Source organism: Malus domestica, chromosome 02, assembly GCF_042453785.1.
Source record: "Malus domestica chromosome 02, GDT2T_hap1".
NCBI lineage: Eukaryota > Viridiplantae > Streptophyta > Magnoliopsida > Rosales > Rosaceae > Malus > Malus domestica.
Genome location: NC_091662.1, coordinates 32,377,708 through 32,401,860, shown reverse-complemented (window position 1 = coordinate 32,401,860; position 24,153 = coordinate 32,377,708). Strand labels below are relative to the sequence as shown.

The following is a 24,153-nucleotide window of genomic DNA, read 5'->3' as shown; positions in this document are numbered from 1 at the left end:
GGCTAGCCCCTAATTTGCTCAAAACCGAGAGGACAAAATTGCCCTTCCTAATACACCATTCCCACCATTGGATTTTAATCTTTGATGGGCAGAACTGTAATGGGCTTGATTTGAGATAACAATTAAGTAGCATGAAAAATGTTCAATTAATGAACTATTGAAGGGGTTTTTAGCTAGGGTATTTGGAGAAAAGTTTTAGTGACTGAGACACTATATAATCATCATGTACTGAGATTTTCCAACTGCCCTAAACAGAGAAATTGTTTTTCTCTAGATTTCTTGTTCTCTCAGCCATCATACATGCCTACACCAAACTAAAAAGGGAAGAAATTGCTACCAAAATTTCTCGAGCCATTATAAACCTCGAGTGGAATCTATCTAAGACTTAAATTTTGAGGTTCGAGAAGAGATCCATGCCAAAAAGAACTTAAATTTGAAGGTCGATCGGAGTCTAGGCACAACCGTAAGGTAAGAATCTTCCAGATCTATGGTGTATGTGTGTGCGCGCGTGTGTCATATATGTTAGAGAATTTGATTCTTATTAAATGGTGCTTCTTTTGGTATGTGACTGTTCATAGAAATGTGTGTTCAATACTATTTGATTTGATGAAACCATTTTCGATTCAAATTGAAGAATTAGTTTGTCTCTTCAGGAACAGATGCACAGTTCTATTTATCTGTTCTTGTCTATATAAAAGCTCAATCTCAAATATAGATTTCTCTAGGGTATGTGAATTTTTTCAATCTATGTATGGAGCAAGGATTGTATCTACTAATTTGTAGCCCTTTGAATAATTTGTTGTAGTTCATTTCTAGCTAATATAAATCCCTTGTTATTTGCAAATCTTGAAGACATACTATTCTAATTCTTAGGGATGCTTGAGATTTTAGAATTTTAACATATAATCTAACATGCATATCTAGATCTAACAATGAAATCAAAATGCAAAGCTAGATAAGGCAAATAGAAGCAAGGGCTATGTTTAATAAAGTAAATCCCCTTCAAGATTTTGTTAGTGTATCCACATGATTTTTCAAAATCAAGGCAAAGAGATGAATATAAACACTAACCTTTGGATCTTGATTTCATGACCTATTTAGGTATTTCACCAATTCCTCTCCACATGGATCCACCTTGTCTAGATTCTCCTTTATGTTCTAAAGTAAAAACTCTAATGTCTCTACACCTTTTAGTGTTTGAGACGAATAATAGACGTAGAGAAAGAGTGGAAGCCAGTGCACCCAATTTTATGGTGAAGGAGTCAGATTTTCACGCTCAAGTTCAAGTTTGATGGAGGTTGAACTTTTCTCTAACAAACTCTAGTTGCTTCTTTTTTAAAGGCATGCATCACTTAATAAAAACTGAGCGGATGAGTGGGAATATAAGAATTTGTGAAAGTCTCTCCCTCTACAAATTTTGGCGAAAATGGGATAATGGGCTTTTTGGACCACATTTGCGCTTCAAGTCATCTTATAATAATTTAAGTAAACGCAATGGGTTCAAACACTATAGGTCCGACTAATCCCAAAGCTATTATAAGGCCCATTGAGATGTATAAACGTCAAATTAATTAATTGAAACTATTTCAATTTAATTTCGATCTCAATCAAATTAATCAAACTAACTGCTCCATTATTTTGTGTTCATATAATCCTTGGCTACGAGATCTATTAGCTTCTAATTGGCGAGACAATGAGTAATAAGATGTTCTTTTAATTGTTTACTTGAATTTAAAATATTTTGAACTCATCATCTTAGTGAAGACAATAATAATTATTGTCTGGGGCTCATAGAATATGGGGCGACGATTTTCCTTACCCATGACACATGGCACCTTGGGTGGCAAAAAGGACCGGAATGCTCATAGCATGTGACACTCAAGCAAACAAGCTAAGAGACCTGATGTGGATTGGAACAAGTTACTTTTATAGGCGTATTAGTTAGGTCTGACCAGGCAGCCTTCTTAGTCAGATAGTCATAGTCATATCAGACTAGTCAAACGAAATTAGAATACCAAGTGAAGTTAGACAGTAGTAGTTAGACAAACTAGGCTTAAGCACATTGCAGATATTACTTGTCTCCCAAGTAAGGAAACCTTAGTTTAAGTCAAAGGAAGATAGCTTGGAGGTTAGGCAAGTAGTCGTGATCCCACAAAGGTTGGATATCTTATCCTAGATTCCCTTCTAGATATTCTCCCAATTTAATTGGGACTACTCTCCCTACAAGGACTCTGAAGATTTTATAAATACTCTTGCTTGGGCATTTATCTCTAAAATAAATCAATCAATGACAACTACGGATACATCTCTCTCATATTTTCTCTAAGTTGAACAGAGGCTAGTGTTCCATACACTTCGCGGTCTACGCGTGGATACGTCCATGGAGTTCCATACACTTCACGGTCTACGCACAGATACGTCCATGGAGAACTCATCTCCTTAATGCCCCGTCATAAGCTATTCGTCAAGGATGGTTCTCAATGCATTAAACATCACACTATTCTTTCTCAGAACTACACCAGTGGTTTGATTCTCTTTTTTGGAGATATGTAGGCTGTCAACGTAGATTCAGCTACACCTCTAATCAAACCCTTTCTCCCTTTGCGAGAGATCATGGGCAATTCCGATGAATTTGGCCTCTATTAATATATGTGCACAATTTTAGTTCCATTATAGACCATGATTGACACCTAATTGCATATCATGGCCTCATGTCAATATAAAATATTCGGAGAACCTATACAGTATGATCACACTTTATCACAAAACTCATAATCACATTATTAGGGTATGAATAAATAATGTCAAACTCATAAAGTCAAACACGTGGACAACACAAATGGGGTGAGATGGTGCACATGTAGCTGTTGGACTTCACATGTGGGACAACCTGCTTTGATACCATAAAGGAAGTTGAAGTTTCACCATAAATCTAATTGGTAATATGTAAAGTAGTCCAACTTACGTATAAGGTCATGCAAGGTCCATTCTCTCATCAGTGTGATATTTATTCTTAACATGTCACCTCACATGTGGCGAATTTTCATGTCAAACATGTGAAGAACACAAATGATGTGACATGGTACACGTGTGGGACAACCTGCTTTGAAGGAAGTTGAAATTCCACCATAAATCTAATAGGTAATATGGAAAGTAGCCTAGCTTACTCACAAGACCATGCAAAGTTCATTCTCCCGTCAATGTAGAATTCATTTTCAACATAACTTGCTGATTTAAGACCTAAAAAAGATTAAAAAATCATTAGTGTTGTAGCCTATTTTATTTGATAGGGGGAAGGGGGTCGGCGGCAAAGAGAGAAAAAAGAGAGATGTGTTTGTAGAATTGTATGGAGGAATGTGTGTGTTATTCCCTCCTATGTAGTGCCTTTATTTGTAGTAATAAGAGGGAGAAGAAATACTTCATCCCCAAGGAATACAAGTCCATATAGGAAAGAATAACTAGAATCAAATCTAATCTAGGATTTACACAATTACACTTAAACGAGGAAAGTTTACAACACTCCCTCTTGAGTGCGTAAATACTCAAGGTAGATTCGGCATCATGTAGAAGTTGAGGAAGTCGACTCGTCAACACTGACTCTGGGAACAACGCTATTCTCAATAAGGTAGGAACTTGCATAAAGAAGTAAGTCTCACTAAAAAACCCTAAAGCTGTGGCAAAAACCCGAGTAGGGCTAAAATCCATAGTCTAAGGAAAAATGAGTGAGAAATGCAAAGTCTAATGAAACGTTTACGAGACGTTATCGAGGATATGATCAACCTAGGGTGGGTGCCTCGTTAAAACCTAGTTAGGTAGCAGAAATCCAGTGGGAAAAATGCTTCTAATAGTAGGGAAAAAAAGTACATTAAGATTAAGCAAGTATGCTGCAGAATACTCCCCTTGAGTTTGACACAATTCCAAAGAGAACTAGCAATGTTACAACTTAGAAAGTTACGCATACCAATTCCTTGAACAAGCTTCTGAAACATCATCTTCGGTAGTGATTTGGTGAAGAGATTGGCCAGATTGTCTTGTGAATGGATTTGCGTGACTTCAATATTCTGATGCTCTTATTGTTGATGTTAAAAGAAGAACTTCGACGTAATGTGCTTGGTGTTGTCTCCCTTGATGTAACCCTTCTCGAGTTGTTCGATGCATGCTACGTTATCTTCATAGGTCGTCATGACATCAACGACGGGGTAAAGATGGCAGGAGCTTCGAATATAGCCCACAACTGCTCTCAACCAAAAACATTCCCGATTTGCTTTATGTAAGGCGAGAATTTAGCATGGTTAGACCTAATGGCAACTAAGGTTTGTTTAGCTGACCTCCAAGAGTTGCGATGCCTCCAACGGTAAAGACATAACCCATTTGAGAATGCACTTTGTGCGGATCAGATAAGTATCATGCGTCGACATAACCAACAAGGTGAGAATCGACTCGAAAAGCGATGGGTGTAACATCACTCAAGTCTCTGTAGGGATATAACAAGCCCAAATTCGTATTACCCTTTAGATAACGGAAACTGTCTTTAGCACTAGTCCAATGTTTGTGTGTTGGAGCATTACTGTATATTGCCAAAAGATTAACAGCGAAAGACATGTTGGGTCTAGTGCATTAAGCTAAGTACAATAAAGTGCTTATCATACTCAGATAAAGAACTTCAGGCTCCAAAATCTCTTCATCATCTTCATTCGGACGGAAGGGATCTTGTTTTACATCTAGCAATCGAATGACCATACGAGTACTCGAAGGCTTCCATTTGCCCTCATTAAAGTGGCGCAACACCTTCTGGGTGTAGTTCATTTGTTGTACTAAGATTCCATCCAATAGGTCATCTATCTCGAGATCGAGGCAGTATCAAGTATTTCCTAGATCTTTCATCTTAAATTCTGACTTCAGGTGTATGACTGTTCTCGCGAGCTCTTCAGGAGTTCCAATAAAGTTCATGTCATCGACATATACTGCAACTGTCGCAAAACCAGAATGTGACTTCTTAATGAACACACAAGGGCATAATTCATTGATCACGTATCCCTAACTAGCAAAATACTCACTCAGACGATTATACAACATTCTTTCGGATTGCTTCAAATCGGTAGAGTGAACACCTTAGTTGAATTGAAAGCGTATTCCGGGGTTTGAAAATTTTGATCTAGTCAATGTAAGTTATTCAAGAACTTTCATATAAATTTGCATATCAAGATCCCCATAGAGATATGCAATTACTACGCCCTTCAGCTGCTTACTCAGTTTTTCCAAAACTACCAAACTGATAAGGTAGTGAAAACTAATTACATCCATAACGGGTGAATAAGTTTCGTCATAGTCAATCTCAGGGTGTTGTGAGAAGCCTTGCGCAACAAGACGAGCTTTATAACACACAATTTCACTCTTCTTATTTTGCTTCCGAACGAAAAACCCACTTGTAGCCAACGAGCTTCACATGTGAAGGAGTAGGAGCTACAGGTCCAAACACCTTACGTTTCGCAAGCAAATCGAGTTCGACTTGGATTGCTTGTTTCCAGTTTGACTAATTGGTTCTACTTCAACATTCATCAATGGAACGAGGTTTAATGTCATCGCTCAACATGATCTCAGTAGCTATTACATATGCTAATGCATCGTCGACGATCATCTTATTTCTACACCACACATCATCTAAGCTAGCATAATAGACCGAAATCTTATGATTATCGAGATGTGGATTTGTCTCTTCAAGGACACTTTCGTAATCTAGAATTTCCTCATAAGTTGGATAGAATAAACAGATGACAATCGGATTCACGGTAAGCTCTTCAGGTACCTGTGTTGTGGGTTTCCTTTTTGGGGGTGTGAATCTTTTGAACCATGTGTAAGGGCAGATGATTAACTAACCGCTAATGTACATGGATTGGCCAAAGTGGCATCGCGGGCCTCCAGGAGGGAAGTTTGTCGTACATTTGGTACATCCATCTTTGCAGGCACATTTGTAGTTGGAATATGTGATCTTGTCACTGACGCTAGATTGGTGAAAGCATCTGGCATGCTTTGAGCTATGTTTTGAAGATTTAATATACACTGCACTTCAGTTTCAGACTAAGCGGTGCGGGGATCTAAATGAGACAAAGTAGGAGTCGTCCACAATAATTCAGGTCGTTCTTCAGGAACATTGACGTTCTTATCTCCCCCTAACAACGGGAAGTCTGTCTCATAGAAGTGACAATCCACGAAACAGATCGTCTGTCAAAAAATCTAAGTAACGAATGATCGAAGGAGAATCATATCTAACATAGATTCACATCCTTCGCTTAGGCCCCATTTTTGTATGTAAAGGCGGTGAAATTGGCACATAGACCGTACAACCAAAAACGTGCAAATGAGATATGTTGGGTTCGTATACGGTAACCAACTGAATGGCGCCATATGGTTGGGTCGCAACAGGCTTCAAGTAGACCAACATGGTTGCGTGCAATATTGCATGGCCCCAAGTAGTGATCAGGAGCTTAGTACGTATGACCAATGATTGAGCAATCATTTGTAACGCTTATTGAATGCCTCTGCCAGGCCGTTCTGGGTGTGAACATGGGGTACTGGATGTTTAACTTCAACCCCAACCGACATGCAATAGTCATCAAAAGGTTTAGATATGAATTCTCCAGCATTATCCAATCAAATAGATTGGATCGAATAATCAGAGTGGTGAGCCCTGAGCTTGATAATTTGAGCCAACAATTTGGAGAATGCAACGGTCCTTGTGGACAACAAGCACACGTGTGACCAACGTGTGGAGGTGTCAACCAAAACCATAAAATATCTAAATGGTCCACATGAAGGGTGAATCGGTCCACAAATGTCCCCCTTGAATCCTTTGTAGAAAAATAGGAGGATTCAAATGAATCTTGTCATAAGAAGGCTTAATAATAAGTTTTCTCATGGAGCAGGTTTGACATGCGATTCCTTGAATCGAACCTAAGCTTTGGGTTAGTGGATGCCCATGTGATGATTTAAGGATACGATGCATTGCTATTCATCCAGGATTTCTCAAACGATCATGCTAAAGTGTAATTTGGTGCGCGGTCCCAGAGATAGGGTCGGCCACATAGTGGCTCTCTATGGAGCGTATGGCCGTAATATACAGACCATTCGGGATACGCTCCATCTTCTCTATGGAGCGTATGGCCGTAATATACAGACCATGGTAATTGTTATCTCTAATGTTTTTAAAACTCAACAACGTTCTTCCAAAATGTGGAGAATAAAGTGCTTTATCAATGGTCAAAATTGTACCATTGGACAACATTATACGTGCCTTACCGTATCCATCGATTAGGTTGGATAGGCCTGAGAGGGTTGTCAAAGGTGCCTTCTTTGGTATGAAGTTAGTGAAATAGATGCGTTCACGCAAAACGGTGTGCGTGGTTGCACTATTTGCCAGACAACTAACTTCCCCACTAGTCATACCTAAAATGAAAAATTAATTTGAATCGGTCACATGCATAAAAGTTCTAAAAAAATAAATATCCATTCAAAATAATTTTAAGTATCCAAGGACGGTAATTAATTAAAAATTAATATCCACGAACTATCACCAACAAATAGTCCAAACATAAAGGAAAATTGTTCAAAATTTAACCAAAAAACACAAGGTGGGGTTCGGCCACTACTGTGGAATTCGACCTTAATGTCTAAATTTCAACTAGAAAAATAGTTTATGTCTAAGATTCTAATCTTCCATAGGGGTAACAGCCTCTTGAAAGTTAGAAACCTCCATCTTGGTACTCTTCAGTTTGTCCACTTGCACAAAGTTTGATTCAAACTTTTTACAATGATAATGATATTCAACTACAATCTTCTAGGGAGCTCAACAAACACAGGACCAATGGTCCTTTGTACCACAACGATAACACATGTTTGCATCCATGGTTTCATGTGCTTGCCTTTATTCTTGAAGTTTGGGGCCTTGGGAGTAAGGTTAGCGTGCTTGTGGGCTTTGTTTCCTCTTTCATATGGGCTTGTTGACCTTGTTAGGGTGGCTTCTAGCTGCCCCTACCATGCCTCTTTTGGTGTTTTGGGCGTTGGTTCGTGCTATAGTGCGCTTCAGGCACAACAGTCACCCTAGTAGGTCGAGCTTGATGATTTTTCATGAATAGCTGATTCTGCTTTTCAGCAAGAAGTAAAACAGAGATCAAATCTGAAAACTCAGTGAACTTCTTAGCTCTATATTGGTGCTGCAGGACAATATTAGTAGTAGAGAAGGTCAAATAGGTCTTTTCCAGGAGATCATCTTCAGTCAAAGTTTCGTTACAAAACTTGAGAAGTGATTAGATTTGACAAACATCATAATTATATTCATTAACATACTTAAAGTCTTGGAAGCCCAAATGATGCCAGTCATGTCATTCTTCAGGCAATAAGATGTCCTTTTGGTGATCAAAACGATCAGCCAAAGTGACCTATAGTGCTCGTGGATCATTTTCAGCAAGGTACTCAGTTTGCAGGGCATCATGAATATGTCTTTGGATGAAGATCATGTAGTGGCTTTCTTAGCTTTTCCAACCGAGTTGTCCGTCTCATCTTCAATGGCAGGACGTAAATTCTTTACAGTGAGGAAGTTCCTTCCAGAGACCTCTAAAGCGGTGAAGTCGAGTTTGTTCAAATTCGACATGTTCCTATCACAAAATAGATGGAGAAGATATGGTTAGTGTAATGGAGAAACATCACTCCATTCACATAGGAGTAGAAAATTGAGGTTCAAATAGACATGTATTGGTTAAAATTTGCATGAAAAACTTCGGGTTTTCATGGGTGATGTTTTTAAGGAAAACTTCAGGTTTTCAAACAAGGCATGTTTCTAGAAACTTCAAGTTTCGAAATAATTATGAACTTCAGGTTCATATGTTCCTGCAGACAAACGCAAATATATATACAAAAATATGTAACAAGAAAATATGCAAATAGAACTTCAGGTCTATAATTATAATTGAATTAATTATTTAGACTTTGGACCAAATTTAAAGTGTGGGTGAAAAAATTATAAAACCCAGTGGGCCTAAAAATAATTAGGCAATTAAACTCGAGGCCCAAAATAATAGCCCAAAGCCCACGGGTAGCCTGAGTAATGTGAAACATGCGGCCCAAGCCCAAAAATTAGGCTGGGTTGGGGTCGACTGGGCTGTAGGCCCAAGACAGATAGGCACGGATCGAGTGTGTCACACGCCAGGGTACAAGATCATTAGCTACGGGCTGGGATCAGGTGCGGTTGGGTGCATGGAACTTGGAAAGCTCTGCAAGGGCTTGGTTCTGTTGCAGTAGGGACACGGGGACACCAAAGCCCAATTGGGCTGGCGTCGCAAGTGGACTGAGAGATAGGGCTAGTGACAGCAAAACTAAAAGCCAAATCTAGGTTTAGATTTGGGCCGAGAAGAGCCAAAGCCCAAAGGACTTGGTTTTTGGATCAGAAGAACAGCCCAGCCCTCGTCACTTCTGGTAGCGGTCGGAGGGGTATGGTTTACCGTAGAACCTCTTCCTAGGTGATGGGGAGTCAAAACTCAACGTCGATGAACCAAGAAACCCTGGAGTTCGAGTTAGGGTTTTGAACTCCGACGAGATTTCAAAAATCTCAGCCACAATTTTGGCTGGGACCACTTCAGGTCGTCGAGAAAGCAGCTATGGGGCTGGGCATGGTTGCAGGCCATGCTTGTGTCAAAAATCGGTGGTGACACCAGTGATGGTGTCAGGTTTTGGGTTTGGAAACTTGCGGGGCTCCATGGTCTCGGCTTTGGGTTCAAACAAATCCAAAAAAAAAAAAATATATTCAATTCAATTCAATTGCATGTATAATTTGAATAAATGAACATATATTTGATGCAATTCATGGCAATATCAAATTCACATAATTCAACAATTATGAATATAATGCATACACAATTTATGTAGAATTAAAAATCAAAGAACGTAAAGTTTGATCATGCATTATGGTGAATGTTCATGCTATCTAGGCTGCAAAAATATTGAGATAAAAACTGTTGTTTTGGAAGAACCTGTTTGCGTGATAATATTGATGAACTGGTTTGATGTAGAAAGCTTCCACGTCAGATTCCTAAGCGCATCAGTAGGAGTGTGCTGATAACGTGTTGTAGCCTATTTTATCTGACAGTGGGAAGGGGATCAGTGGTAAAGAGAGAAAAGAGAGAGATGTGTTTGTAGAATTGTATGGAGGAATGTGTGTGTTATTCCTTCCCACATAGTGCCTTTATTTATAGTAATAAGAGGGAGAAGAAATCCTTCAACCCCAAGGAATACAAGTCCATATAGGAAAGAACAACTAGAATCAAATCAAATCTAAGAATTATACAATCACACTTAAACTAGGAAAGTTACAACAATTAGTAACTTTATTCATTTATTATAATGATCTATTTTGAAAAATAATTTTTTATGTTTGCCAAAAAAAAAAAGGAAGAAGTTTTATGTTGTATAATAAGAAAGGGTAATGTTAGGGAAACTAAATTTGGAGACAAAAATTGCAAACTAAATGATGTGTCACTAATAGGAATGAGCACGTTTATCAACGCTCAAGTAATAAACCAATCAACTTCCATGTCCTTTAGTTTTCAAAATTTTGTCTACAAATTTAGTCTCCCTAACATTACCCAATAAGAAAGTGTATAAATGGATTTTTAGTGCATAATTCACTTAAGGGTAATGTAAGGGAGACTAAATTTGTAGAAAATTTTGAAAACTATAGTTGTACACAAAATTTTGGAAATTAAAAAACATGAAAGTTGATGATTAGTTTGTTACTTAAGCGTTGGTAAACATGTTCATTTCTATTGGTGACACATCATTTAGTTTACAAATTTAGTCTTCCTAGCATTATTACCCTTAACTTAATTTAGTGTTGCGTACAAGTGTGTAATCAAATATGTTATAAAAAGCTGAAATTTTGATCTCTATAACGCGCCAAAATGCTGCAGTTGTAATTCTTTGTGGATTTTGGTCGAAAAATGCAGGACTTGTGATATTCCTCTATTTCTATCAAAACTTGTCTAGCTGTCTATTTGATCACCGTACCGGATATCCAAAGGTATATATCTCTCTCTCTCTATAGACTCTCTCTCTCTCTCTCTCTATAGACTCTCAGTCAACCATTGTAGGATGGGAACTAATTGTTTGCTACTGCATGTAATATCAAATTACTATTTCTAGATTTTTGCTTAGTAGAATGGAGAAGATTAGAGAGGGGAATCAGAACCAACTTGTATCTGGGACATTGAAATGGAGAATCGAGAACTTCTCTAAGATGGACAAGGAGAAACTTTACTCTCAAGTTTTTGTCGTCGGTGGTTCTAAGTGGTACGTATGCTTTTGTTTTCAGCATTTCCTATTCCTCTTCACTTGCATGCATGCTCAGATTTTTAGTGTGATGTTTCCCCGTCCCCTAGCAAAGCGGATATTTTTGTTGGCTTGGGAATGTGAATGGGGATTCCTTGGTCACTAGTGTAGCTAGTAGATTTCCTTTTCTCTAGGTTAATATTTCTTTGTACTTGGGACTTTATTCTAACCTGCCCAATCCACTCGAGTTGCACCCCGTAATATAATTGTGGATGTGTGTTTATTATCAGGCGGATGCTTTTATGTCAAGGGTGGAAGGACACAAATCTTGCAGAGCAGTTGTCTTTGTATTTGGGTGTTGGAGATGTTTCGACATTGCCAAAGGAGTGGAGTAGATTTGCCCATTTTAGCATGACCCTGGTCAATCAACTTGACACCAAGAACTCCAAAACATGGCCTCCAAAGGGTATTTTCTTACCATACATGTTTGTGTTTTTCTCTGATATTGTCTTATCTTGTATGCCAAGGCTAGCCAGCAATAGTAGTATACGGAATTACAGACCTCATGCTAGAGCTACCGCTACTTTCGTAGTCACAACTTAGGGTTCATATATTATGATCCAGTTTTAGTATAGCAGACAATACTACATTCATTTGAGATGTTTTGTTTCGAAATCTATGACAAATTGAACCTTCTGTAGAATACACCTTTTTTGAAGATGGGGCCCTAGTTGTAGAGGTACTAGAGCTAAGAAAACTCCCACCTCACCCAAGTTCGATTCCCCCCATCCCCAAATTTAACTAATGAAAAAAAAAGAAAAAGAATACACCCTTTTTTTTTTTTTCCCGTTCTTTTATGCTTCTAGTAGAGTTGTAAAATGAGATTTTTATTCAACATGAGCAGCATAGCCCTACAACATTACCATTACAACGGGAATAGCACATTGTGTCTCGCTAAGCATAGTGTGAATATCTGTACCAAGAACAACGTGAATCTATGTTCCTACTGAGTCAAGACGGAGTTATAATGGTACCTCCATATATCTTTCTGTCGTACAGTAAGTGGGTTGTAGTTCCACTTATGCTCCAGGGATTGAGGTGTTGGAGAATAAAATGAATTGTAGTTTTAGTTCTTAGTTCAGTTACAATATTATATCATGTGTGATTTAAGTTTTTCAACATGGTTATATGTATGGTTATTGTTGTTACTAGCTTTTATTTTTATTTTTTTTTATCATTGATTGAATTCAAATGTATCAAAACCAAGGGCAATGACATTTTAGGATTCATATAACCGACCTCACTTAGTGGGATAAGGCTTTCTCGTTGTTGTTGATTGAATTTAAATGTATCAGAACACTTCTGTAGTAACTTTGACATGGTCCTCCTTTGTTATTGTTTCCTTATTGTCTGGTGATGCCCTTTACATATTCGTTTTTTCTTTCCTTGATATTTTGGTTCGCAGGTAGTGTTCCCCAAGAGTTCAATGAAATCAACAGTGAGTGGGGCTTCACATCATTCATGCCTATCAGCGAGCTTTATGACAAAAGTGCTGGTTATCTTGTCAATGATGTATGTATTGTTGAAGCCAATCTTAATTTCCCAATCAAGGTTGAACACCAAGGAACAGGTATTTCTGCAACTATTGAATTTTCATATGTGAATCATGAGCAAGCTCTAACCTCTTCTGCAGAACCTAACGCGCCATGCTCTGAACTGTTGTTTGCCCCCTTCCAAGATGCACAAGGTTCGGGACAAGTTCACACTGAGCCCCCAGTCGCTAGCCCTACTGACCCTTCCCTAGCCCGGGCACTTGGAGAAGTCCCAAACACCACAATTGAAGAGCTTGTGGATTTTAGGGGTTTAGGGCAAATAGAGAAAGTTTTTGTGCCACTGCTAGAGGGAGTCTGTAACTCGCATCCTGAGCTGATTGTCTGTATGCATAAAAGAAGTCAGAAATATTCAGAATGTGCATTCACAGCTTTGGGTCGGCTTCTGCATTTTCTGAAAACTACAAAGGTAAAGGATATGACCCTGGATGCTTGTAACCGCCTTGAACTTCTGTGGGAGGAGCTTGAGAGCTTCAAGTTTGATTTGGCATGGTTGAAGCCTCATGTTGAATCTGCATTCGATATGACAAGGTTTGTACATAAGGCAGGCAGATTGAAGAGGCTGAGAGATGATGTGGAGGCTTTGGCGAATGAACTGAAAAGGCGGAGGGCTGCACTAGCTGCTACAACGATTGATCATGCAGTAGTGAAAAAACACTTGACAAAGGCAGAGCAAGACATCAATGGGATTGACATGGATGGCCCGTTAGGGTATGGCATTTAGCTAGCCTTATTTTGTAAGGCTTTCTCTATGACAATGTCTACGGCACATGATGCCTTGCCTTCGTACTTCGTGTTGCAAATTTTCCAGTTTTTAGGTATGCAATAGTTAACTAGGTTGTTGGAATTGGACAATATGTTTTTAGTTGTCTTTATTTTGCAGCATATCTGAACTTTTGGTTGTTGTTTATGTAGCGCAAACCTTGCTTATTTTCATGTTTTGAAGTTCTTGTGTCTTATTTAATATGTTGAGGGTGATTATCGCACAAGCTTTATTAGTTTTATTGTGTTGTTTTAATTTCTCTGTAAGAATACAGCGTCACCTGAACTGTAAGGTCAATCCATCAAACAAAAGGAACATCACTCATAACACCACCTTGTCAACCTTTTAACCAAAGTTTCAAAAATCTCTCTAATGAGAGAAAAACTGTAACTATGTCAATTCAATTGAAAAAATAAAGAAAAAAAAAAAAAAACTGTTCACACATGGTGTATAGGTCGCGGCTAGTATTGAGTAAATTTAGGCTTTTTTTAACCAAAATGGTCTCTGAAATTGAAAATCAATAGAAACGGTCCATGAGACTGTCCACTATCCATTATTTTGGTCATGCCATTAAAAACTCTGTTAAGTGTCCCGGAGCTCTTGGCCAAAAGTTTGGGCAATTTTTAAGGCTTCGTAACTCAATCTTTTCTTAACCAAATTCGACCTATAATATATCAAAATGAAGATAGGAAAGTTTAGAACATTTCTATTGATTTTCAATCTCATGGACCAAAAGTGATGTGTTATGCAAATCTTAGGGATCATTTTAACTAAAAAAGCATAAATTTATGAGAATTATGTCCTCATTGACAATTGAAATGTTACTTATATAGGCATTTTCCTTCCCTAGAAAAAGACATGGGAAATAATTTTTTTAGAAATTCCTTCAATTTCAGCTTAGGAGAAGGGAATTGGGCCGAGCAACATCATGAGCCAACCATAAACAAGTATCAAACTCAAGACAAATAATAAACATCCTCGTTATTTATATGTAGAATTGAAAACCTTTATTTAACTAGTTACAAAAAGTAAACAAATGGTACCTATCTTTTCTATTTGCCTTTCCCAATTTATCTTTCTTACTCATAACTTGATACATGTATTCCACTTACAAATTAAACTACATAATTAGTGCATTAAAATCACAATTCTAATTTTCCAACTAAAAGCATGCATTATGTAGTTTAATTTGTTAGTGAAATACACGTGTTAAGTGATGAGTGCAAAAGATAAATAGAAAAAAAAAAGGAAATAGAGAAGGTAGCTATCTGGCATTCCAAAAAACGAAATACTAGACTGTACAATTAATTGAGGACAATCTTTCAAGTGAGGTGAAACAAGGACCAAGTTGAGGATAAATCAAAAGAACAAACAAAATCAAAATATAAATCGACAAACCCATTAAGAAATTCGAAAACGGAGGTTTTGTGGACGCATTCTTTCACTTTTTGCATACAAGTTCTTAATTGATCTTGATTCTCCTTTAATTTGTTTAATTTAATGTTAAGAAAATAGAAAAATATGCAGAATGTACAAAAAATTATATAGAAAGTGAAAAAAAATAGTGCAAAAATCATTTTCTTGAAAGATAATTGACATGTGGAGGTGATGGTGGAGTTGGATTCAGCAAGGGGATGTGGTAAGGTTGGGTTGAGGAAGATGGAGGTGGTGGGTTTTTTCTTCCAAAGGGAAGAGAAGCCAGACTTGAGGACGAGAGTATGCATAAGAAATACAAGTGATTAATAAGTGATGTAATTTTTAGAAACAAATATAACGAGAACTGAAAGACATTATTATATATACTGCTACCATTGAAGTAGTCGCAGTGGCCGTCACCACCATCTTTGTTACCACCACATTTCTATGGTCATAATTGCCACCAAACAAGCACCCCACCACTGTAGCGAGAAAAATTAGAATATTTTAATCAAGTTATTTTTTTATACAACAATATATTTATATTAAAAGTTAGGAGAATATTTAATTTTATTAAACACTCTTACAATCTCAAACTTTAAATTGAACAAATTCTTTTTTCGACAAAAAGAAAAAAGAAACGCAGAGAGATATATGATGCACTGTAGCAAATGATATGTACATATTAAATATCAATTAATGAGTTTATCTCATTAGATATTGATTATATGAATAATTAACCATATCATATAGTACACCAATATGATATAAAAATATTATCCTCCCTAATATTACTCAAAAGGACAGTTACAAACAAATCCCGATGCTTATCCACTGTTTTGTGGGTCCCACACCATACTAGACAATCAGGATAAACGTTACCCTGTTGAACATTTTTTGACCGGGGCATTATAAAAATTGGAGGTTGTCCGCACAGCCCCAAGAGCTGGAGTGTAGTGCTCTGATGGAGTGTATTTCCTCCCTCTCTCTCACTCATCAGAATCGTGGTCTGAAGTTACATCTATTTGTCTCTCTCATCGTCTATCATCGTCGATCATTTGCACGTTTGTTTACATTTGTGTGGGTGTTTGATTTTAATCTTTTTTTCTTTTGTTTTGTAGATGAACATCAAGAAGGCAGGGGAAGAGATTGTGTCTGAGACATTCACATGGCTGATCGAAAACTTCTCTAAGCTCCAGACCGGCAAGAATTACTCCGACGTTTTCACCATCGCTGGTTTCAAATGGTATTTTTATTATTTTCTCAAGATTCGTTTTGTTTTATTTTATTTTTTGTTCTTTTGAGCTCCTCCAAGTTCATGAGAAAATTTTCAACGTGCGAAGACAGCTCGATACACTAGGTGTTATAATATAAGTGGTTAATTTTTTTTTATGAAAATATGACTTTAGCCCTTAAAACTTAATTTTTTCCATATAAAATCCGACATAAGTTTTTTATTCGAATAAAACTCATTGACTAGATTCCACATCAACAAATTCATTAATTATATTTGAATTTACACATTTAAAAAATTTTGATGCCCAAAACACCCCTATTTGAATGTTTGATTTACACAATTAATTCCATACAAATTGTAAGGGAGAATTAATGGCCTAATATATAATTACAATAAAACATGCCTAATAAATGTAGTAATACATAGGCCTAGCAATTCCTAACACGACCCGATAACCCGACACGACACGACACGAAATTAACAGGTGTTCGGGTCGACACGATAACGAAACGGGTCGTTATCGGGTAACCCGATAAGCACCTGTTAAGATAACGGGTTTGTTCAGGTATACACGTGGGTAACACGATACACGATAAACAGAATATTAATTTAATAATTTATAACCCTAAAAAAATTCTATAATAATTATATATATATATTAATTTAACAATTTTATACTCCTAAAAACTATAATAATTATATATATATATATATATTAAATTAACTATAATAATTATAATAATTATATATACTATAATAATTATACCCAAAATATTAACTATAATAATTATATATATATATATATGAAATTTTATACCCCTAAAAACTATAATAATTATACATACAAAATAAATAGATTTAAATCTACTTAATAAATAAATATATATATACACACACACCATTGAACTTCATGGGATACGAATTATACGAAACTAATTTCAACGATCCAACCGTCAAACATGTTTGTATATACTTCGAGATCGCATACACCAAAAATTGCAAAAAACAAACATTCAGAGAGCAAGTAACGGTACAAAACTTTTTTACGGTTATAAACGAAAAATCACGATTTAACGGTCATTTTAACTCCGATTTTGATGATTTTTTACAACCACACTCCTTGACCCTATATGAATACAATGATTGAATTCGATCTTCAATTTAAAATATTTACACTAGTGGATACCACAAAATCTTATGTTATACTTAATAAAAGTATGAATAAACTCTTAAGTATTAGTGAATCTATTATTTTGAGGGGATACTCATTCTACAAAACTAGTTTCAATGATCCAACTGTCAAACATGTTTGTATATACTTCGAGATCGCATACGCCAAAAATTGCAAAAAACAAACATTCAGAGATCAAGTAATGGGACAAAAGTTTTCGACGGTTATAAACAAAAATCACGATTTAACGGTTATTTTAACTCTGATTTTGATGATTTTTTACAACTACACTCCTTGACCCTATATGAATACAAGTAATGAATTCGATCTTCAATTTAAAATATTTACACCAGTGGATACCACAAAATCTTATGTTATACTTAATAAAAGTATGAATAAACTATTAAGTATTAGTGAATCTATTGTTTTGATGGGATACTCATTCTACGAAACTAGTTTCAAAGATCCAACCGTCAAACATGTTCGTATATACTTCGAGATCGCATACGTCAAAAATTACAAAAAACAAACATTCAGAGATCAATTAACGGGACAAAACTTTTCGACGGTTATAAAAAGAAAAATCACGATTTAACGGTCATTTTAACTCTGATTTTGATGATTTTTTGCAGCTACACTCCTTGACCTTATATGAATACAATGATTGAATTCGATCTTCAATTTAAAATATTTACACTAGTGGAAACCACAAAATCTTATATTATACTTAATAAAAGTATAAATAAACTATTAAGTATTAGTGAATCTATTGTTTTGATAGGATACTCATTCTACGAAACTAGTTTCAATGATCCAACCGTCAAACATGTTTATATATACTTTGAGATCGGATACGCCAAAAATTGCAAAAAACAAACATTCAGAGATCAAGTAACGGGACAAAACATTTCGACGGTTATAAACGAAAAATCATGATTTAACGGTCATTTTAACTCCGATTTTGATGATTTTTTACAACTACACTCCTTGACCCTATATGAATACAATTATTGAATTCGATCTTCAATTTAAAATATTTACACTAGTGGATACCACAAAATCTTATGTTATACTTAATAAAAGTATGAATAAACTCTTAAGTATTAGTGAATTTATTGTTTTGATGGGATACTCATTCTACGAAACTAGTTTCAATGATCCAACCGTCAAACATGTTTTTATATATTTCGAGATCGCATACGCCAAAAATTGCAAAAAACAAACATTCAGAGAGCAAGTAACGGGACAAAACTTTTCGACGGTTATAAACGACAAATCACGATTTAACGGTTAATTTAACTCCGATTTTGATAATTTTTTACAACTACACTCCTTGACCTTATATGAATACAATGATTGAATTCGATCTTCAATTTAAAATATTTACACTAGTGGATACCACAAAATCTTATGTTATACTTAATAAAAGTATGAATAAACTCTTAAGTATTAGTGAATCTATTGTTTTAATGGGATACTCATTCTACGAAACTAGTTTCAATGATCCAACCGTCAAACATGTTTGTATATATTTCGAGATCGCATACGCCAAAAATTTCAAAAAAAAAAACATTCAGAGAGCAAGTAACGGGACAAAACTTTTCGACGGTTATAAATGAAAAATCACGATTTAACGGTTATTTTAACTCCGATTTTGATGATTTTTTACAACTACACTCCTTGACCTTATATGAATACAGTGATTGAATTCGATCTTCAATGTAAAATATTTACACTAGTGGATACCACAAAATCTTATGTTATACTTAATAAAAGTATGAATAAACTATTAAGTATTAGTGAATCTATTGTTTTGATGGGATACTCATTCTACGAAACTAGTTTCAAAGATCCAACCGTCAAACATGTTTGTATGTACTTCGAGATCGCATATGTCAAAAATTACAAAAAACAAACATTCAGAGATCAATTAACGGGACAAAACTTTTCGACGGTTATAAAAAGAAAAATCACGATTTAACGGTCATTTTAACTCTGATTTTGATGATTTTTTGCAACTACACTCCTTGACCTTATATGAATACAATGATTGAATTTGATCTTCAATTTAAAATATTTACACTAGTGGAAACCACAAAATCTTATATTATACTTAATAAAAGTATGAATAAACTATTACTTATTAGTGAATCTATTGTTTTGATGGGATACTCATTCTACGAAACTAGTTTCAAAGATCCAACCGTCAAACATGTTTGTATATACTTCAAGATCGCATACGTCAAAAATTACAAAAAACAAACATTCGGAGATCAAGTAACGGGACAAAACATTTCGACGGTTATAAACGAAAAATCACGATTTAACGGTCATTTTAACTCCGATTTTGATGTTTTTTTACAACCACACTCCTTGACCCTATATGAATACAATGATTGAATTCGATCTTCAATTTAGAATATTTACACTAGTAATCTTATACTATACTTAATAAAAGTTTGAATAAACTATTAAGTATTAGTGAATCTATTGTTTTGATGGGATACTCATTCTACGAAACTAGTTTCAATGATCCAACCGTCAAACATGTTTATATATACTTCGAGATTGCATACGCCAAAAATTGCAAAAAACAAACATTCAGAGATCAAGTAACGGGACAAAACTTTTCAACGGTTATAAACGAAAAATCATGATTTAACGGTCATTTTAACTCCGATTTTGATGATTTTTTACAACTTCACTCCTTGACCCTATATGAATACAGTGATTGAATTCGATCTTCAATTTAAAATATTTACACTAGTGGAAACCACAAAATCTTATGTTATACTTAATAAAAGTATGAATAAACTCTTAAGTATTAGTGAATCTATTGTTTTGATGGGATACTCATTATACGAAACTAGTTTCAATGATCTAACCGTCACACATGTTTGTATATATTTCGAGATCGCATACGCCAAAAATTGCAAAAAACAAACATTCAGAGAGCACGTAACGGGACAAAACTTTTCGACGGTTATAAACGAAAAATCACGATTTAACGGTTAATTTAACTCCGATTTTGATGATTTTTTACAACTACACTCCTTGACCTTATATGAATACAATGATTGAATTCGATCTTCAATTTAAAATATTTACGCTAGTGGATACCACAAAATCTTATGTTTATACTTAATAAAAGTATGGTATAGTACTATTGTTTTATTTTTTTTCATAATTATTTTGGTAAACTTCTCATAATTTGAATGATTTTTAATGTTTGGTTTTTCTATGCTTAGTTTATGCAGAAGATAGTTATGACGTGGAAAACCTTACTGAAAATATCATCAACATAACTCTTGAAGGCAATAGATCAAGCCAAAGTTTCAATGCAATTTCATGATGATCGATGTAAATCGAGGATTTTGTAAATTAAGGTTTAAAATTTTGAAAAAGATTTCACAAAAACTGTTTCATTTTGCATATCCTTGCACATTTAAAATTTGTAATAGATTAGTAGTGTATGTATTATTTTTTTATTAGGCTCTTATTTTCGAGTGTAGATGTAGTACTTAAACGACAAATGTGTTTTAATGTTTTGAAGTAATATTTATGTGGCAATGTGTGATATGTGCAAATTTAAGAAAAAAAATATATTTTTCTTAACGGGTCATAACGGGTCATAACGGGTCGGGTCACTTTACCCGTTGGGTAAAGTGACACGACCTGTTAAGGACCCGTTAAGATAACGGGTGTGACACGACACGACCTGTTAAGATAACAGGTGTTACACGAAAACGATACGAACACGACTGACACGACCCGTTTGCCAGGCCTAGTAATACATGCTTAGTTAAGTCAATATGTAGGTAAATTATTTCACACACACACATATATATAACAAAAAAAAAAACCTGATATACAAAAAAAATTCATGCAAAAAAAATTTCCTACATAATAAAGCAAACTCAATATATGCAAAGTACATGCAAAATAATATACCTATGTAAATAAATGTTATTATTTTATTCAATACTAGTTTACCTATTATTTGATTCAAAATTAATTTACTTTCAAAATAAAGCAAGTGTATTTTATTCAAGATTAATTTACCTATTATTTGTACATATATCTTATAATAATAAAATGTGCCAAATATATGTAATAATAGATGGAAAATAAATTACCTACAAACTAAAAGAATGTTATTTGATTCAATATTAATTTACCTACAAAATATATGTTATTTGCTCATCATAAATTTAAATATAGGTAGATTAATTATTTTAATATGTTTGCTCATATATATAGTACTGTGCATGTATGTGTGTGTGTGTGTGTGTATATATATATGTATGTATGTATATACACACACATATATATTGAGCTTATGGTAGTAATATATACATTTGAACGTATATATGTGTGTGTTAGGGGTAATAATATGTGACTAATAATATTTATTGATTTTATTTTGAATATTGTGGTACAAATTGTAAATATTTTGTAATAATAGGTCAATTACTTCTAAACTTGGCAGTCATTTTTAAATTTGGGTTTTATTTGGATGTTTATAACTAGGTGGGTTTTTATCTAATAAATAAGGGTTGCAAGGGTCTATATTTAAAGAACCCAATTTTTTTTTCAAAATTTCCAATCACTTGTATTGTTATATACTGAACAGTGTTTCCGGTACACTAAAATATCTCTCCAACTCCAAAGATAATTTTTTTTTATGAATCCATCGACCTCATAGCAGCTTCAGGCTCATATGTTATTTTTTTAATTAATTTTTATATTTTATTGTTTTGCAAATTTGTCATGGTATTTAGAAACTCCACTGTCATTCCCAATAAAAAATTAAAGAAAGAGATCGAAATAGGAACAATCTAGAAGCTTCCACAAGTAACCCTATTCACAAAGGTAGCCCAAAAGAGCCAAACCCTAGTAGAAGACCAATACATGCCCTAAAGTATTAGGATCATGACCTACAATTTTAATATCGTTGTGCCCCTTGGTTTGATAATTTTAATTTGTCAGGAGGATGCTTATATGGCCGAAGGGCAACAAAGTAAAATCCGAAATGCAGTTCTCCGTGTACTTGTGTGCTCCAATTGCTTCAACTTTGGAACCTGGTTGGGCTAGATCTGCCGATTTCAGCTTGAGTGTGGTCAATCAACTGGACAGCACCAAGACAATCACGAAGGTTACGAAGGGTATTTCCTTTACTCTTCATGAATCATGTTTCTGTTCTTTCTGTGTGATCTTGTCGTTATGGCAAGCGAAACTTCTTAAATGGAATTTCCATCCTGTTTTTGTTTTTTTTTGTTTTTTGTCAAACTGCTTCTGTTTTTGTTAGTTGTTGATATGCGACACGAGTCGTTAATTGTAAAAGTTATGGTGCATTTGGGTGGAAAGAGTTAAAACAAGGGATGTGAAGTGAGTTTCTAGTATAAATTGTTTAACGGATCTATTATCATTTATGTGACACATGTGTCGTTGATTGTAATAAATTGAGGTACATTTGGATAAAAAGGCTTAAAACAAGGGATTCAGAGTGAGTTTATAACGTAAATTAATTGTTTAATGGATCGTTAGCTCTTTATGCGACACGCGTCGTTGGTTGTAATAAGTTATGGTGCATTTGGGTAGAATGCTTTAAAACAAGGGGTTTGGAGTGATTTTCTAGCAGAAATTGTTTAACGGATTGCTAGCTCTTAATGTGACATGCGTCGTTGGTTGTAATAAGTTATGGTGCATCTAGGTAGAATGATTTAAAATAAGGGATTTGGAGTGAGTTTCTAGCATAAATTGTTTAACGGATCGTTAGTTCTTAATGCGACATGTGTCGTTGGTTGTAATAAGTTATGGTGCATTGGGTAGAATGATTTAAAACAAGGGATTTGGAGTGAGTTTCTAGCATAAATTATTTAACAGATAATTATCTCCTTATAGGACATCGTTGGTCATAAAAGATTTTAAATAGGGGATTTGAAGTGAGTTTCTAGTATAAATTGTTTAACTAAGCATTATCATTTATGCTCCCTGTTAGTCATCAATAACTAATTAGAATTCCTAAGCTTTGTTGGTGATATTACTTGGTGTATTCCAGAGTCTGATCAGTTTTGCATTAATATATCTATGGCTGTTAACATTATATGGATTTTCTATCGCGTTGGAACACCGTTTGCAACTTAGTTTTTATATTTTTCTTTAACTCTCTGTTTTTAACAGTCACTTGGGTGTAGTAAATTTGCCAACTTTAGCTTAACCCTGGTTAATCAACTTGATACCGACAACTCAATCACAAATCCGGCAAACTGTATTGTTTTAATCTTGACATCTCTTTGTGGTGACATGGAACCTCGGATGAATATCCTCTTAATTACTTGAATTACAAGCACCTTGCTTTCTCGAGGAGTTGAATTGCACTCAAAAAAAGTATAGAGTTGTTGTTAGAGTAAAATTGGCAGTTCCTAAACAAAAAACTTGAGTCTGTAATCTTAAACTATTGCTTGTTTTCAGTTGTAATTATTTTAGTCTGAGTTTGTCTCACGTGCTCTCGATCACAAAATGGCAATCGTTTCAGAGACATCCACTCAGGTAAATTTGGCATGCATATGCATTCATATAGTCTAAGTCTATGTTAAATGGATTATTTAGTTTGGACTTCGCACATTTATTAGTTTGA

At 35.1% G+C, this 24,153-nt stretch overlaps 2 protein-coding genes across 4 annotated transcripts in view; both read left to right on the top strand.

Annotated features, from left to right (window-relative positions):
- The first annotated feature begins 249 nt into the window (after positions 1-249).
- Positions 250-13,915, top strand: LOC108174923 (MATH domain and coiled-coil domain-containing protein At3g58370-like). Of its 2 annotated transcripts, none has more exons than XM_029095255.2 (6): positions 250-468; positions 10,995-11,068; positions 11,191-11,337; positions 11,607-11,782; positions 12,782-12,946; positions 13,055-13,915. In XM_029095255.2, exons 3-6 carry the CDS (start codon positions 11,207-11,209, stop codon positions 13,648-13,650), a joined length of 1,068 nt encoding a protein of 355 aa, XP_028951088.1. In that variant the 5' UTR covers positions 250-468; positions 10,995-11,068; positions 11,191-11,206; the 3' UTR covers positions 13,651-13,915. The 2 variants fall into 2 exon arrangements, with proteins under 2 accessions (XP_028951088.1, XP_028951082.1); XM_029095249.2 differs by having other exon boundaries at positions 13,010-13,915.
- Positions 13,916-16,197: 2,282 nt separating this feature from the next.
- LOC103410624 (MATH domain and coiled-coil domain-containing protein At3g58270-like) overlaps positions 16,198-24,153 on the top strand; it is a 50,549-nt gene continuing 42,593 nt past the window's right edge. Inside the window, exons 1-2 of one of the 2 annotated variants that reach the window (XM_029095239.2) lie at positions 16,198-16,351; positions 22,503-22,678. In XM_029095239.2, coding sequence (XP_028951072.1) covers positions 16,227-16,351; positions 22,503-22,678 — 301 coding nt within the window. In that variant the 5' untranslated portion in view covers positions 16,198-16,226. The remainder of the gene's footprint in view (positions 16,352-22,502; positions 22,679-24,153) is intronic. The other variant, XR_011578504.1, reaches the window with a different exon arrangement.

What these genes read in the sequence shown, in the direction of transcription:
- LOC108174923 (XM_029095249.2), top strand. Translation starts at nt 11,207, where the DNA reads ATGGAGAAGATTAGAGAGGGGAATCAGAACCAACTTGTATCTGGGACA. An exon ending in CAAAACATGGCCTCCAAAGG is followed by an intron (nt 11,783 to 12,781) that starts GTATTTTCTTAC and finishes TTTGGTTCGCAG; the next exon opens with GTAGTGTTCCCCAAGAGTTC. An exon ending in GGTTGAACACCAAGGAACAG is followed by an intron (nt 12,947 to 13,009) that starts GTATTTCTGCAA and finishes CCTCTTCTGCAG; the next exon opens with AACCTAACGCGCCATGCTCT.